Source organism: Helianthus annuus, chromosome 3 (assembly GCF_002127325.2).
Source record: "Helianthus annuus cultivar XRQ/B chromosome 3, HanXRQr2.0-SUNRISE, whole genome shotgun sequence".
Classification (NCBI taxonomy): Eukaryota; Viridiplantae; Streptophyta; class Magnoliopsida; order Asterales; family Asteraceae; genus Helianthus; species Helianthus annuus.
The window spans coordinates 80,481,454-80,499,619 of record NC_035435.2 but is presented as its reverse complement, the minus strand read 5'-3'; the positions used below and the strand labels follow the sequence as shown (position 1 = coordinate 80,499,619).

The 18,166-nt window shown below is 38.7% G+C and overlaps 1 protein-coding gene across 1 annotated transcript; it reads right to left on the bottom strand.

Annotated features, from left to right (window-relative positions):
* Nucleotides 1-17: 17 nt before the first annotated feature.
* LOC110928946 (mitogen-activated protein kinase kinase kinase 1) lies at nt 18-3,683 on the bottom strand. Its single transcript, XM_022172018.2, has 8 exons — nt 3,000-3,683; nt 2,850-2,934; nt 2,704-2,766; nt 2,449-2,606; nt 2,165-2,237; nt 2,036-2,095; nt 1,463-1,576; nt 18-456 (listed from the first exon to the last, which is right to left on the bottom strand). The coding sequence occupies exons 1-8, from the start codon at nt 3,593-3,595 to the stop codon at nt 226-228; spliced, it is 1,380 nt and encodes a 459-aa protein (XP_022027710.1). The 5' UTR covers nt 3,596-3,683; the 3' UTR covers nt 18-225.
* Between the last annotated feature and the right edge of the window lie 14,483 nt (nt 3,684-18,166).

Sequence of the window (18,166 nt, the reverse complement as noted above, 5' to 3'; positions counted from 1 at the left end):
TACTATAGAGTTTCCCACAAATAAAGAGATCATCTTCGTTTTATTCTAATTGAAAATGACGCAAGCAATGTACCGACCCTAATCAACAAATCATACCTCTAACCATGAAAAACTAAAAAAGCTATTTACAGTTGATCTGAAAACAATGACTACCTATGACTACAAAACTTACAAAAATACCATGAGAAATGGTAACGAATGGCGAGTCACTTTACATTATCATTGTCATGGGCTTCTTCCGTTAAGACCGCGCATGCTGCCACACAGTGGAGAAACTGGGCTCGAGTTCATGGAGGCCGGTGTCTGCATAAATGGGTGGTTCAGTAGTTGGGCAGCAGTAGGCCGGTCATTCGGGTTAACTTGTAAGCATTTAAGTATGAAATCACGGGCCTCTGCCGACAATGTTTTAGGAATAGAAGGGAGTTCACCATTGCCAATTCTGAATAATGCTTGCATCTATCAAACCAAAAGGCTGACCGTCGTTAGAACAACTTAGTATAAAAAATGGTAAAACATAAATTTGGCAAACATACGATTATATTTGTCATAGCAATACACACACACATAGTGTTGGGTTCAAATGAGAACTACAAAATATTTACTTACAATGTGAATAGACTATACTTAGAGGGTGTTTGGGGTTGAGTTTTGAAGGAGATTTTTAGATTATTGAGTTTTGAAATCGTAAATAATCAGTTTTGAGTGTTTCGGTAAAAAAAAATTAAAAAACTGATTATTTGCGTTTAGAAAGTTACAAAACGCAGTTTTCCAAAAGCAGCTTCCCCCCTACTGCAACAAAACAGAGTGTTCCAAAAATTGATTATTTGCGTTTAGAAAAGGATTTTCACTTGTTTATTTTTTTAAATATATATTTACCAAACACTCAAATAGTTGATTATCTGATTATTGTGATATCAAACAACATAATCAAATCCAAACACTATCTTTCAACATCACGTTTTGTTACAGTTAATTATCTGATTCTGATTATTCAAAACGCATAATCTATTTTCAAAACTCAACCCCAAACACCCTCTTAATGTAAAAATTATAAAAGATGATTTTGCCCCCTTAAACTCTTAAAAATTAATGTTAAAAGACAATCTCGTCCTCCTCAAATGTGTTATAATCTAGTGTGTGTGTGTGTGTAGAGAGAGAGAGCAGCTTCAAGTAGAGAACTACGATAACAGAATAAACACTTGTACATACATAGGGTGGTTATGTACCCACATAACCGTCTCTCTTTCTCTCTCCCACTAAATGTAGCCAACATTATGTACAAGTGTCTATACGAATCTCTACTTAATAATGGTTCTATACTGAACGAGCCTATATAAGTTTGTGTGCACGCACGTGTGCTAAATATTTGCAACTTATGAACATCAACTATGCACAGGACTTCATGGATTTAGTTATTTTGGAAGGATAATGCAGAATTAAAACAAGAAAACATTATGCGTACCCCTTCCAAGTGGGAGTATGGAACTCGACCGGTTAGCATCTCCAAAACAGTGCAACCAAGGCTCCAAATATCAGCTGCAGGTCCATACCCCTTGTTCTTCTTATTATTAACAACCTAAGGATACATCAAAAAACTGTGTTGAGGACACATTTCTATCATAAAACATGTAATACCAATCATTGTCTATAAGCTATGCCGTAAAATATCGGATATCGGTCAAGGACCGAGATTTGAGATATAGGGTATTGCGGTGGGATATAGGTAATTATGATATCATGCAGAATTTATATATATAGCAATTTGACACTACAATTTATATCGGTCAAATATTGCCGATAATATCGGTCCCGATATTTTACATGGGGACCGATAAACAATATAATACTAATTGCATAGTCTATAAGTTTCATAACACCAGAAGTCGCAAACAAACTCACAAATCATTTAACAAAAAAACTAAAACAGTAGAGGTAGCAAGATTTTCAGGTGGCGTGGGTTGGGTAACGGGTCAAAATGGCACACACGTTTTAGGAGATTGTATGCATTAACGATAGACGTGGTGATTGCACTAACCTCGGGTGCCATCCAATATGGAGTCCCCTTGCAAGATTTGATGTCGTTTAACTTGGTTGCCTGTCGATACAAACGGAGTTAGTTTTTTTAGATTGTAAAAGAAAAAAGAAAGAAACCATGTGCCGCTACCTTTGCCAACCCAAAATCTGCAAGCTTCACAGACCCGCTCACATCAACCAATATATTAGCACATTTGATATCCCTGAAAGAATAATATGAATCGATCACAAGACACTCCATAATCACGCCACTAAAATCTTGGAAGACTAGAAAAATATCCAACTAATATTTTTAACTTCTATATATTAGCTAATATCATCAAGTAAGCCATTCATAATGTATTCAAACCTTTGGTTGTTTACATATGTGCACGAGATACGCTTTTTAATACCAAGGTGAGAATGGACTTTTACCTATGAACGACATTTCGGTCATGCAGATAGCTCAAACCACTCAAAATCTGCCTTGTGTACGTGGAGACTTGGGAGTCCCGTAAACGATACTTCTGATAGAGATTTGCCAATGAACCTTTGGGCACAAGCTCAAGAAAGATGTATAGTTTCCCATCATCCTGAAACATTATTTCATTATTCTCTCATCAGCTTATATGAAAACCCGTTACGCGCACACGCGTGTGTGTGTGTATTGCACAGAAACAAGATCCATACCTTATCTGTCCCAAGATACCGAACGATGTTATCGTGTTGAAATTGACTTAATAAGAATATCTCCTGAAACAATAGGACACACATGAAAACAACTTTATGTGAATCAAAAACACGACTCTCGATGACGAAAGCAGCTCGTAAATCACCTGTTCAAGCTGAAGAATGCTCTGCTTTCCTTGGCTTCCTTGATCAAGCAAAGAAACCTCCTTCACAGCAAAAAAGAAGCCATATCTGCAAAAACAAACAAACAAACATACAAACAATTCTTTAATGAAAAAGTATATAACATGACTTACTCATTGAAGCCTTCATAAACAGTTCCAAATGACCCACTGCCAAGAAAATCCCCCTTCTGCCAGTTCTTAATACTGCACCGGACCACCGTACCATTCGGCGAAACCAAATACTCAAGACCAGTAGATTCTCTCACAACATGAACCCTAACCGGATCTTCCCAATGCTTATCCACAATCACCGGTAACACCGGCGGCGGCCTCACCCCCTTCATTCTACTTCTCCCAATTACTTCAACACCACTCAATTCAATTCTGCTTACGTCATCATTAACCTTACCCAGAGTGTTTGTACATGAAACAACAGAGCAGCAGGCTTTATGGGCTTCCCAATCGGCTACTGGGATAGCTAAATCTTCGGGTCCGGAGAGGCCTAACGACCGGAAAATTGACTCAACTTCGCCGGCGGTGCCTTCAATCCGGTGACTGATTTGATCGGGGAACGGAGAACTGTCGAGTGATGGAGCTCGGTGAGTTGGTTTGGTGTCGAATAGTGAAAAGGAAGAGGATGATGATGATGTGGATGCGTCGTAATCGACGTTTTTGAAGGCGTTTTTCCGGTCAAGTTTCCGGCCGGAGCGTTTTTGCTTTGTGAACATATTTATGTTTTTTTCCGGTGAGGGGTTTACGGCGGAGACATCGAAGATGGATAACGTCTGCGGTTGGTTAATAATTGACGTTTTTTTTATTATCGTTAAAGTGTATTTATTTGAACAAAAGTTACCAAAAATACCCCTTAGGTTTATACCATTGCTATTTGCTACCCTCTTTTGAGTATTTATTTATGCGATGAACCGATAACAGTGTAAAAAGATTGGACAAATAGTTTTTAGGTCGAAGCTTATTTGAATATTTTTAGATTCAAGGTGGCCGCTTGGCTGGTATAGATTTGAAGTCTAGTTTGAGCTGACGTGAGTTGGTTGGTAGGCTTATTCGAATAATCATTATTTATTTTAGTTTTAACTTAGTGTTACAGTGAAAAAATCTAAAAACTAACTTACTATTATTGAAAATATTATACTTAATTTTGGTATGATATAGTTCAATTGGGTTCACACTTTCTTGTACTATCTCTTCACTATTTCTTCCTCGCTCATCGTTGCGATTGTTTGATGCTGAACATTTTTAATTTATGTTGATGAACCAAGCCCCACCGCCGCAGGTGACTGCTTTGTATGTGAATGTTTTTTTTTAGCATTGTGGTGAAGCAATTGTGTTTTGTCTAAAATAGTTTTTAATATAAATATAAACCTGGATTTTTTATATTTCGTCTACAACTCGGTTTTGAATTTTGAGATTTAGGAAAACTTGAACAAAACTAAATATATAGATTTATAGTTAATTTTAAACTATATGACTCATGAGAGTAAAACTATATTATATCTAATCTTAAGTAAGAATACAAAAGAAAACATATGATTATTTTAAATTTGTGAGGTAAATACAACTTATCAGAGAAAAACTATATTATATCTTATCTTAAGTAATGATACAAAAGAAAAATATATATGATTATTTTAAATTTGTGAGGTATAGTTTAAGAAAGCTAAAAATCACTTTATTATTAGAACTTTTTTGAAAAGTCGGCAATGGTTTTCAACAATCAAACTATGAGGCGTTGCTGATAATGATTTATACTAGTAGTTTGACCGCTGATACTTGTAACTTTCACTATCGTTATCAAGAGTAATCTCAGTCGTATAATAATAAATAACACTTGATTTCGCTCATATAAATGATTATGAGTGACAAATATAAACATACATTCCTTGTAAGCAAAATTGAGTGAAAATTAAGTGTAACTCGAGTGCAAATATGTTATGTTTATACCGTGAGATCGGCCTTGACAAAAAAAATATTGATAGTTTATGGTACCACTGTTGTGTGTTGTGTAAAAAATATAAAACTTGGAGTTTGGAATAATTTGGTGATTTATGGCAACATGGTTAATCTGGAAGGATTAGAATGAAAATTTGTATTGACACGAAAATCATGATGTTTTTTTAAGGTAAAACAACTGGCTTGAAAGTGACTAATGTTTTTGTTCTCAAAAAAATCAAGCAAATAAAGGAGGTGCTGCCACTTGGAGGGCTGAGCCCAGAGTGTTTACGAATACTGCCAAATGGCAACAGCCAAAATCTTTTTAACACTTTGGGCCACGCTTTGGGCTTTGTCAGCGTAGCCCGCTAATTTACACGGTTACAAGTTAAAACACTTTACCAAAGGATGTTCAATAAAAAAATATTTGTTTTTTAATTATTTACCAAAGGATGTTCAATAAAAAAACACTTTTTTAATTATTATTACTATCATTATTTTTTTGACAAAATAACACATTATTTCAAATTGTTTCACGAAACTACTCTTAAATTTTGGAATTTTCTATTGCTTTATCGGGTTTATGAAATATAATGTTTTGTTTCCTAGGATGAATTAAGGTTTTGTTTCCTAGGATGAATTGTGGTCTCTTTAAAATTTTTAATTTGTTTTCTATAAATTATATTATTTTATGGGGTGTTGTTAAATATACCCAAAAGTCAAACTTTAAGGAGAGAAAAGGGTGGACAGAAGAGAGAAAATGGCTTACATTAATTACCCAAAGCATTAGTTAGCAATTGAATTTAAAAAAAAAATATCCACAACTTTAATTTTATAAATCATAATATTAATTACTAATTGTAACAGTAACAATAGTTAATAAAAATGAGAAAAAAGAAAGAAGTCTATGAATCAAAGTAAAAAGGAAAAAATTGATGGTTCAAATTTTATTTTTGAACTTGATGATCCTAATTCATAAAGAAAGTCTTTTTAGTAAATGAAGATGTTTTTTAATTAGATCATTTGGTGTATTAATTTTAGAGTAATTATGTGTTTAATAGTAATTAGTTTGAGATTAAGCAATATTTTTGAAGCCGGCTCAGATGAGAAACGGAATATAAAATCGGTTTTGTTGAGTATTCTTGAATCGTCTTCATTTGAGACGCTTATTCGTTTAAATTTTTTGATAGAGCATTTTTATTTTCTTAATTACTAAATTTGTTATGGCGCTAGGGTTTTATTTGAGGCGTTCACAATTTCTTTTGACGGATTTTAGATCAAACCGTGAATGAAACCACTAGTAATAAGTTTTCACTATTATAAACAAAACCAAATTGTTGAAAGAGTAAATTACTATTTTGGCCCCTGTGTTTTAATCGGTTTAACTCTTTCAGTCCGAAAAAAATATTTTAACATATCAGACCCTAAGATTGCATTTTATAACGGTTTTAACACTAACCATGTTACTATTTTTTGTTGTTGCATTTGATCGTTTATTTATTTTATTTTTTTTATGATGAGTATAAAAAAGTTGGTTAAGAAAACCGAAGGATATATTTTTTATGATTAACTTTTTCACTTTCGTTTTTATAATAAAGTGTCTTGATTATCTATTTATTAATATTGATATTAATACTAATAATAGTATAACAAAATATGAAAAAGTATTATAAGATAAAAAACATAATTATTATTTTTGACTTTATAATAAAAACATAAATATTCCTTTTAACTTTATAATAAAATAATATAATAAAGTAGTTAATCATTACTAAATTATTACTAAATTTGACTTTTGGTATATTAATTTTTATCTTGGGTATATTTATCACACCCCATTTTATGGTATCCATGATAAAAGCGAAACATGTTTACCGATCAATATGAGCACATCAAATTGTAAGTGACACGTCCAATATTTAGATAGTTATGTACATTTTTCTACAAACCAACCGCTTTATTGATTGATTGATTAACAAAACACATGTGACATCTTTGTTGCTAAGCATGGCCGGTCCTGAGAATTCATATACCCTGTTCGAGCTCGAAAAAACGTGCCCTTAGGGCCGCCCAAAATTCTTTTTTTTATTATTTTTTAGAAAATATTTGGGTATTGGGCTCATTAACCTAATGGGCTAAATAGTTTAAACAATATGATTTTTTTAAGTGGGCCTATGTTAATATTTTTTGGTTACACCCTATTAATTTTTTTTTTACATATATAATATTGGATTTTTTTTTTTAAAAATTGCGTGCCCTACGAAATCACGGGCCCTATTCGGTTGTCCTCCCCGCCCTCCTTCAGGGCCGGCTCTGCTAAGCATCAAATCATCTTATTGCTAATGTATCAGCACTGTCACATATACCTAACAAGAATCAAATTTTGTTGCGTTACGTGTCATCTAATTTTTTTTCTCGCTTTTTATTTTTTAATTTAAAAAGGTAAATTTCAGTTATAACTTATCTTAAAATATCGTTTGTAATTTGTAAAATTTTATTTTTACTATATAATACACCAGTTTTAAACCTTGTTAATTATATATCACTTATAATTAGAATCATATACGTATTAATATATAACTAAATTTGGTTTGTGTCTTGCTAATTGCTAATATTGTAGTTATTTTTGTTTTGTTATTCACTTTCGGTCATCCCATGTGTCTACTAGGGACTAAAGTGCTACACATGTGATGTACACCTCTTAGTTCATACGGAGTGGAGGGACATGAAGTGTTATGTGGTAGTCACATCAACAAAGGGATGTGGTTAAAAAAACACAGAGTGAAAGGGTACGAAAGTGACGTTATTAAAAAAATAATAATGTAAAAATAAATATCAACCAATCAAAACTAAAAATACACCCACCAATCAAGAGTCTTCACATCACTAAACAAAAGCCCTCCACGCCAGTGGAAAAACCACTACCCTCTCCCCCACGCCGCTTTATCGAGGAACTAGTTGAAATTATGGATAAGAAAGTCAAAACACTTAAGCACATCAAGATCCTTATTGTACGAGTTCGTTGGAATTCGAAACGTGGACCAGAGTTCACGTGGGAGCGCGGGGATCAAATGATGCGCAAATACCCTCAACTGATCAAAAATACCACGTCAAATGCTGAACCTACTAGTGAATTTCGGGATGAAATTCCTTCCAACTTGGGGATGATGTGACAGCCGTGGGGAAATGTGACAACTCGAGTTTCCGACTTTCACTTTCGCATTAAATGCACGTTGACTTTGACTGTTTAGTTGTTTGACTTGTTTGACTTGTAACGATACATGTTGTGTTATAATGAAACGTATTGTGTTTGCATGATTATGTGTTTGGTTGTTCAACATAAGATTGTTTAGAAAAGCAGTAACTGTTAAACACATGACTAGGCTCGACGAAACATGTTGGGTGATTCGCCAAGGACAACTCGACGAAACAAAGCCTGTTTCGCCAACTCGATCTCGACGAAACAGATAGTGTTTCGCCGAGCCCAGTTTCGCCAAAGCCCAGTTCGGGCCCAGTATACTTTTGCACATATAAGTCATACGGAACCACCCCATTCGTCACACTTTAGCAAAAACAGGAAAACCCTAGAACTCTCTTGCGTGTGACGGCAGCACTGTGTTCCTCCAGTTCTCTCTCTAGCGAATCAAAACCATTATCTTGGATACTTCAGTTAGTTGATTTCTGAATACATACTTGCATGATTACTTGGTCGATGAAACGGCTGTGAATGTATGTCTTTGCATTTGTTTTGATTGATAGGTTCATTCTAGAAAGTCACGATCATATGATGAATACTTAGGGTTTCATGAATCTCTCAAGGATTATGCATGATTAGCGGTTGTTAGTATAGGGTTGATTATGTATTTATCGGATAATCCTTGTGAGCCAACATAGCCGAATGATTATCGGTTGTGCATATGTATTGATATCGTGAACTGTATGATTTTCTAACAAACGGTTATGCAAAGGGTATGGATTACATGATATTGTTTTGTGATGGTTACATGATTATCCTGTATGATGATTCTGTGATTGATGTTGATGATTGTATGATTTTATGATTATTGACGGCTGATAGCATGATTAGGGTTTTTGAAACTGTAACTGATTATTGACGTAACTGCTACTGGTTCACGAGACGGAATTTCTGGCGAAACAGAAGGTTGTGTTTCGCCAAGGGGTAATTGACGAAACAGGATAGTGTTTCGCCAAGGGCAGTCGACGAGACAGAATCTTGTTTAGCCAAAGGGTAGTTGACGAAACAGAGTATGTTTCGCCAATCTGTGTTTCGCCGACTTGAATACTTTGCACAGTAACCTGACTTAACTCTGTTAGAAGTTAACTGGATTGATTAACTGCTGTTAAGTGATATGCATGACTTGTATGATATTGAATACATGTTTAGTACTTCTGTGATTATACCTATACGTGAACCATTGGAATATAAACTGATCATGTACACGTGCGTACTCTAGGACTTGATTGATAAACTTTGAGCGAATACTTAGCATACCGAGCAAACCAAGGTGAGTTCACACAGCCAAGGCATGGGTTCCTAGGGTGGGAATGGGGTTTGGATTATTTACTCGTACTTACTTAGCTTATGGAACTTAGTTATGGTCCTCGGGAGAGGAGGGGTTATTGATATGATACGACTAGACTAGTGATGCTCATAGAACTGATCTTCGCACACACGCCAGGGGTTGGCCGCGATATTATGACTAATCTTCGCACACATGCCTAGGAAGGCCGCGAACTATACTCTAATCTTCGCATACATGCCGGGTGGCCGCGATACAAACATACCTAGTCTAGAATAATTGGGAACTTTCCCCAATCTTCGCATACATGCCCAGAGGGCCGCGATACGAACTAATACGACACATGACTTAATGAATGAACATAATGCTTACTATTGCTATTACTGAACTATTAACTGTGAACTCGCTCAACTAGTTGTTGACTCTCTGCTGCATGCCTTGCAGGACCTTAGGTACATATGGAGCTTGCACAAGGGAGAGCAGGTCGTTGTGGGACATGGATCGTGGATGCCATGTTAAGACATTTAAACATTTGAACTTATGTTATTCATTGGGTTTTCATACTTATGCTTCCGCTACACTTTGAAACTATAGTTACGTTTTGAACACCTATCGTATTGAATGATTGGTTTGCATTTACTTTTACTCGGTATTTAATTACATGTTCGATATGATTGGTGGCTTGATCCTGGTCATGTCACGCCTCCAAGCGGTGGTACTCCGCGTGTGGATTTTGGGGGTGTGACAGATTGGTATCAGAGCCATTGGTTATAGAGAACTCGGTTTTAATAAGGGAAAGCGTTTTTATTAAAACCAGACTATAACCAGAACAGTGCTCTCAACGATCCACAACGACGCTTCGCTCCACGTGCAAGACTCAACATCCTAGGTAATAAGGTTTATGTTTATTGCCTACATGCTAGAACTACATAGAACTTTGCTCGTAGTATGCTTAGATTATATTGCCTATTATACGTCATTACATGAGAATACCTATGTGCTTACACTCTTCTGTCATCGCACTACTCGCGAACCTTTCTCACTTATGCTGCCTTTGATGTGAAGATCAATGGCTGGACGCATTAACATGACTCAAGCCCAGTTGACGGCACTTATCAACGAACAAGTAGCTGCGGCACTTGCAGCTGCACAAGCAGGTAGTATACCCTGCGGATGGGATACACACTAGGATCTTTGAATCCTACATTCCTAAATCAACTCTTGTATTTAATATTGTCCTATTCTATGCACAATAGGTCAAAACGCTCCACAACCTGTCTGCACATTCAAGAACTTCATGGACTGTCGTCCAAGCACGTTCAGTGGCACGGAAGGAGCAGTGGGACTACTCCATTGGTTTGAGAAGCTCGAGTCAGTATTCGAGATGTGTGAATGCCCTGAGGCTCGCAGGGTCAAGTACGCCACTGGCACGTTGGAAGGGATTGCGCTAACCTGGTGGAACGCGCAAGTTCAGATTCTAGGGCTGGCAGCTGCTAACGCCACCCCTTGGAACGAATTCAAAGAACTGATCAAAAGGGAATACTGCACACGCGATGACATCCACAAGTTGGAAGTGGAGCTTTACCATTTGAAAATGACGGGGTCAGAAATCAAAGCTTACACGAAACGGTCGAACGAACTGGCCATCTTGTGTCCAACCATGGTGGACCCCCCAATCAAGCGCATCGAGTTGTACCTCAAGGGTCTAGCATCAGAGATTCAGAGCCATGTTACATCGGCAAACCTCAACAACATCCAAGACATCCAGCGTCTTGCTCATTGACTCACCGATCAAGCAGTGGAACAGAACAAGCTGCCAAAACGCATTAGTGCTACCACTCCAGCTGCTACTTCTGCTACACCCAGCGATAACAAAAGAAAATGGGATGGGGATTCCAGCAAGGGATCAGTTTCTGTTCAGTCACAAGCACAGCAGCGCAAGACAAATGACTACCAGAATCCGAGTCAGCAATCATCAGGCAGTCAAGGGCAGGGTGGATATCGGGGATTTCACCCACTATGCAATAGGTGCAACAGACACCACAGTGGACGGTGTCGCAAGGAACGTTGTCAGAGATGCGTCAAGTTAGGGCATGAAGCTAAAGACTGCAGGAGTGCGCGACCTGCGAATCAGAACCAACAACTACAACTACCAGCTCCACAGAACCAACAGCAGCAGCCACAACGAGGAAACCGGGGATGTTTCCAGTTTGGGGCTGAAGGTCATTTCAAACGTGATTGCCCTCAATTGAACCAGAACCAGAATCGCAACAACAACAATCAGGGCAATGGGAACAACAACAACGGGGGAAACAAAAACAACAATACGAAGCTCGGGGTCGTGCTTTCGTGCTGGGTCGGGGCGACTCAATGAATGATCCCAATGTGGTTATGGGTAAGTTTCTTCTCGACGATATTTATGTTACTGTCTTATTTGATTCGGGTGCTGATACAAGTTATATATCGTTAAAAGTGAGTAAAATGTTAAAACGTACACCAACACCCCTAAACATCAAACATGTCGTAGAGTTAGCAAATGGTAAAAGTGTAGAAGCTGCACATGTAGTCAAGAGTTGTAACATCGTCTTAGCTAGTCAGACCTTCTTGATTGATCTCATACCCATAGTTTTGGGTAGTTTCGATATCGTCATTGGTATGGATTGGTTGTCCCGACATCACGCAGAGATCCTATGCAAGGAAAAGATAGTTCGCATTCCTCGTTCTGGCAAGGAACCTCTCGAAGTTCAAGGCGACAAGAGTGGTGCTGTGGTTGGCATCATCTCTTTCTTGAAGGCTCAGAAATGTTTACGAAAGGGGCACACTGCCATCCTGGCACTTGTTACTGATGCATCAGCAAAGGAAAAGAAATTGGAAGATATTCCAGTGGTATGTGACTACCCTCAGGTGTTCCCTGAAGATTTAGCTGGTCTACCTCCTCATCGGCAAGTCAAATTTCAAATCGAGCTCGCTCCGGGAGCAGCACCCATAGCTCGAGCACCGTACCGCTTAGCTCCAACTGAACTGGAAGAACTGTCAAAGCAGCTACAAGAGCTCTTGGAAAAGGGCTTTATACGCCCAAGCTCTTCGCCTTGGGGAGCTCCAGTGTTATTCGTGAAAAAGAAGGACGGTACCTTCAGGATGTGCATAGACTACCGGGAACTCAACAAGGTGACGGTGAAGAACCGTTATCCTCTTTCGCGTATAGACGACTTATTCGACCAGTTGCAAGGGTCGAGTTACTACTCAAAGATAGACTTGAGGTCAGGGTATCATCAGCTGAGAGTCCGGGATGAGGACGTATCTAAAACCGCATTCAGAACTCGCTACGGTCACTACGAGTTTCTCGTCATGCCATTTGGGTTAACGAACGCGTCTGCCGTATTTATGGATCTAATGAACAGGGTGTGCAAACCCTACCTGGACAAGTTTGTGATTGTATTCATCGACGACATTCTGATCTACTCCAAGAGTCAGGAGGAACACGAGCAGCACTTACGGCTTATCTTGGAACTTCTTCGAAAGGAAGAACTGTACACCAAGTTTTCAAAATGCGACTTCTGGCTTCGTGAAGTCCACTTTCTAGGCCACGTGGTAAACAAGGATGGGATTCATGTTGATCCATCCAAGGTAGATTCGATCAGGAACTGGCCTGCACCGCGTACACCAACGGAAATACGCCAATTCTTGGGTTTGGCGGGTTACTACAGACGGTTTATCAAAGACTTCTCGAAGATCGCACAACCGCTTACACTACTGACACAGAAGGGTGTCACTTACCGCTGGGGAGATTCCCAGGAAACCGCTTTTCAGTACCTAAAGGATAGGCTTTGCAGCGCACCTATTCTCTCACTGCCAGAGGGCACGGATGATTTTGTGGTTTATTGTGACGCGTCGATACAGGGGCTTGGTTGTGTATTGATGCAACGGGATAAAGTTATTGCCTACGCTTCGCGGCAACTCAAGGTTCATGAACGGAACTACACGACGCACGATTTAGAGCTGGGAGTTGTTGTTTTCACGCTTAAGATATGGCGACACTACCTGTACGGTACCAAGTGCACAATTTACACCGATCACAGGAGTCTCGAGCATATCCTTAAGCAAAAGGATTTGAACATGCGTCAACGAAGATGGGTCGAACTTTTGAATGATTATGAATGCGCTATCAAGTACCATCCAGGCAAAGCCAATGTTGTGGCTGACGCCCTCAGTCGGAAAGATACTACACCTAAGCGCGTACGAGCATTGCAACTCACCATTCAGTCTAATCTTCCAGCACAGATAAGAGATGCTCAGGTAGAAGCATTGAAACTAGAAAATGTCAAGGCTGAAGCCTTACGCGGCTCAAGACAACGATTAGAACAGAAGGAAGACGGTGCCTACTATGTAACATGGCGTATTTGGGTCCCATTTTACGGCGACTTGCGTGAGCTAGTGATGGATGAAGCTCACAAATCGCGCTACTCGGTACATCCAGGGTCGAATAAAATGTACCACGACATCAGAACTACGTATTGGTGGCCTAGCATGAAGGCCCACATCGCTACCTATGTCGGCAAGTGCTTGACCTATGCAAGAGTCAAGGCAGAGTAGCAGAAACCAGCAGGCTTACTTCAGCAACCAAAGATACCACAGTGGAAATGGGAGGAAATTTCCATGGATTTTGTTACAAGCCTACCTAGATCCCAGCGTGGGAACGATACTATTTGGGTGATCGTGGATCGACTCACCAAGTCTGCTCATTTCCTGGCAATCAAAGAAATAGACAAGTTTTCCACACTAGCAGACATATACTTGAAAGAAGTAGTCTCAAGGCACGGGGTGCCCACCTCTATCATTTCGGATCGCGATGCACGATTCACATCAGAACTGTGGCAAGCAATGCATAAGGCTTTTGGCTCTCGGTTAGATATGAGCACGGCTTATCACCCTCAGACGGATGGGCAGTCTGAGCGCACGATTCAAACTCTGGAAGACATGCTTCAGGCATGTGTCATCGATTTCGGCAACAGCTGGGAAAAGCACCTCCCTTTGGTGGAGTTTTCATACAATAACAGTTATCACACCAGCATACAAGCCGCTCCATTTGAGGCATTGTACGGGCGTAAATGCCTGTCACCTCTCTGTTGGGCAGAGGTGGGGGATAGTCAAATCACGGGTCCAGAACTTATAGTGGACACCACGGAAAAGATTGCACAAATACGACAACGCATGGCGGCAGCTCGCGACCGTCAGAAAAGCTACACGGATAAAAGTAGGAAGCCATTGGAATTTCAGGTCGGGGACCGGGTTTTACTCAAAGTCTCAACCTGGAAGGGTGTGGTTCGTTTTGGGAAACGGGGCAAACTCAATCCGCGGTATGTCGGACCGTTCGAAATCGCAGAAAGAATAGGCAAAGTGGCCTACAGACTGAACTTACCAGCTGAACTCGGTGCAGTTCACAATGTTTTTCACGTGTCGAATCTGAAGAAGTGCCTTTCAGATGAGACCCTCATAGTTCCCTTGAAGGAGCTCACTATCGACGAGCGGTTGCAGTTCGTCGAGGAACCTGTTGAAATCACGGACCAGGATGTTAAGGTCCTCAAGAACACGAGAATCCCTCTTGTTCGCGTTCGTTGGAACTCCCGTCGCGGCCCAGAGTTCACCTGGGAGCGTGAAGATCAAATGAAACTCAAGTATCCCCAGTTATTCGGAACCAATGCAACCACTACTGAGGCTGAAGCTACTACTGTAGAATTTCGGGACGAAATTCCAAATCAACGGGGGGATGATGTGACACCCCAGGAAAACCAGTAAACGATACAACTTACCTAGCTTCCTCACTAACCGCATGCTAAATTTCGGGACGGAATTTCTTTCAAGTTGGGGATAATGTGACAACTCGAGTTTCCGACTTTCACTTTCGCATTAAATGCACGTTGACTTTGACTGTTTAGTTGTTTGACTTGTTTGACTTGTAACGATACATGTTGTGTTATAATGAAACGTATTGTGTTTGCATGATTATGTGTTTGGTTGTTCAACATAAGATTGTTTAGAAAAGCAGTAACTGTTAAACACATGACTAGGCTCGACGAAACATGTTGGGTGATTCGCCAAGGACAACTCGACGAAACAAAGCCTGTTTCGCCAACTCGATCTCGACGAAACAAATAGTGTTTCGCCGAGCCCAGTTTTGCCAAAGCCCAGTTCGGGCCCAGTATACTTTTGCACATATAAGTCATACGGAACCACCCCATTCGTCACACTTTAGCAAAAACAGGAAAACCCTAGAACTCTCTTGCGTGTGACGGCAGCACTGTGTTCCTCCAGTTCTCTCTCTAGCGAATCAAAACCATTATCTTGGATACGTCGGTTAGTTGATTTCTGAATACATACTTGCATGATTACTTGGTCGATGAAACGGCTGTGAATGTATGTCTTTGCATTTGTTTTGATTGATAGGTTCATTCTAGAAAGTCACGATCATATGATGAATACTTAGGGTTTCATGAATCTCTCAAGGATTATGCATGATTAGCGGTTGTTAGTATAGGGTTGATTATGTATTTATCGGATAATCCTTGTGAGCCAACATAGCCGAATGATTATCGGTTGTGCATATGTATTGATATCGTGAACTGTATGATTTTCTAACAAACGGTTATGCAAAGGGTATGGATTACATGATATTGTTTTGTGATGGTTACATGATTTTACTGTATGATGATTCTGTGATTGATGTTGATGATTCTGTATGATTTACGAACACAATGCTTACTATTGCTATTACTGAACTATTAACTGTGAACTCGCTCAACTAGTTGTTGACTCTCTGCTGCATGCCTTGCAGGGCCTTAGGTACATATGGAGCTTGCACAAGGGAGAGCAGGTCGTTGTGGGACATGGATCGTGGATGCCATGTTAAGACATTTAAACATTTGAACTTATGTTATTCATTGGGTTTTCATACTTATGCTTCCGCTACACTTTGAAACTATAGTTACGTTTTGAACACCTATCGTATTGAATGATTGGTTTGCATTTACTTTTACTCGGTATTTAATTACATGTTCGATATGATTGGTGGCTTGATCCTGGTCATGTCACGCCTCCAAGCGGTGGTACTCCGCGTGTGGATTTTGGGGATGTGACAGGAAAAACCTCTGTTCAAATGTTAGCTACACTAGTCAAATTTTCGGGACGAAAATTCTTTCAACTTGGGGATGATGCCACAACTGAGATTTTTCAGTTTAACTCTGTTAACACAACTCCGTTATCTTTAACATGATTTAAAACATTCATTATAGCATTTCAGTTCATATTGGTTGGTTAAGTGTGTCACTCACGTAACAATAATTCATTAATCGAATTACCAAACCGCACATGAGTCTGACCCCGAACGTTGGTGAAACATGGACATAGTATTGCAAACATAGAAATATTAATATAATTTTGCGAATTTATATGTTTTTCGATATTTACTTGCATTGTGTGTAATTACGTAAACTTTCGTGAAATCGCGCGCTTTTACGTGTAATTGCTTGTTTCGTATTTTGTTATAATTTGTCAATTTTTAAAAAAATAAAACTTGGGTAATTTTATTTAATAATGCATGTTATTAGAAAAGGGCCAAGGGATCCAAAAAGCCCATTACTAGAACCCATGGTCTCCCCTTATTACTAAATTTTAGAAAATAAAAATAAAAAAACCCAACCCTACCTCCCACCCCAATTCATGAGATGCAGAGAACCACCCCCCCCCCTCCACACACACACATATCACGAAATTTTGACATTCAAAACACATACTAACAGAGCCCAATTCAAAATTTGTGTGTGAAGATGACGATAACATCGAACACCCAAAAGTCATGTAAGTAACCCACACCACAAACAATACAATCTACCGAAAAAGATACTAAATAAACGGCTTTTAAATGAAATTATTACAATACATAGAAACACTTTTGTATTACAAAGTTTACTATATGTGTACCCTACTTACAAGCAATATTCTATGCATAGGTACTATGTCAACGCAATCATAACCGATGATATTGAAGATGCCAATGTTGTTTTCTTTTATGAGGCTTTGACAACCTTGCTCAACATGACATGCGAGGAAACGATCACCGTCCATAAATACCATGACAAGCGAGAAATACCTGACAAAATGTACTCTGTCATCAACACCTAAAAACTCATGAGTGTGACAATCACACCTTACCACAAGGGCCGGTGTGAATAGCATTGCAGAACCACCCATCACCGCTCTACCACCACCTGCAACAACATCAGCACCTGCTCTATCACCTACAACAACATCAGCACCCAACCTTCCACCTACAACACCAATAGCAAAGATCAACCCAGCCAAAAGGCAATACCACAAATTCAAAGGTAAAATACCCACTTTCAGTAACATCTATACTATATAATAAAAGAAACTTATTTTGGGACATTTGTCATTTTCTCATTTAATTGATTAAAATTATTAATAATACTAATAATAATATTTAATCTAATCTAATACAAATCTACCTACTACAATAAAAGAAACCAACTTTGGGACACGTGTCATCATATGAGGTAATGTCTTATAGATAATTATTGTTTTATTTTAATCTCTTCTAATTAATTATAGATAATCCTTCTGCTAAATATTATTTCGTTTAATTATTACTTTTATATTTATCTATTTACTTCAAATTCAAACTTAGTTATCTAATTTGATATTAGAGAAAATTACGATTTTGACCCCTGTGATTATATCACTTTTACCCCTTTAGCCCAAAAAGGAATTTTTTAACATCTGAGCCCTCAACGTCTA

Coding starts and splice junctions, on each gene's coding strand:
- LOC110928946 (XM_022172018.2), bottom strand. CDS start 3,595: ATGTTCACAAAGCAAAAACGCTCCGGCCGGAAACTTGACCGGAAAAAC. Junction 2,935..2,999: donor GTTTATGAAGGCTTCAATGA/GTAAGTCATGTT, acceptor TTGTTTTTGCAG/ATATGGCTTCTTTTTTGCTG. Junction 2,767..2,849: donor GCATTCTTCAGCTTGAACAG/GTGATTTACGAG, acceptor CTATTGTTTCAG/GAGATATTCTTATTAAGTCA.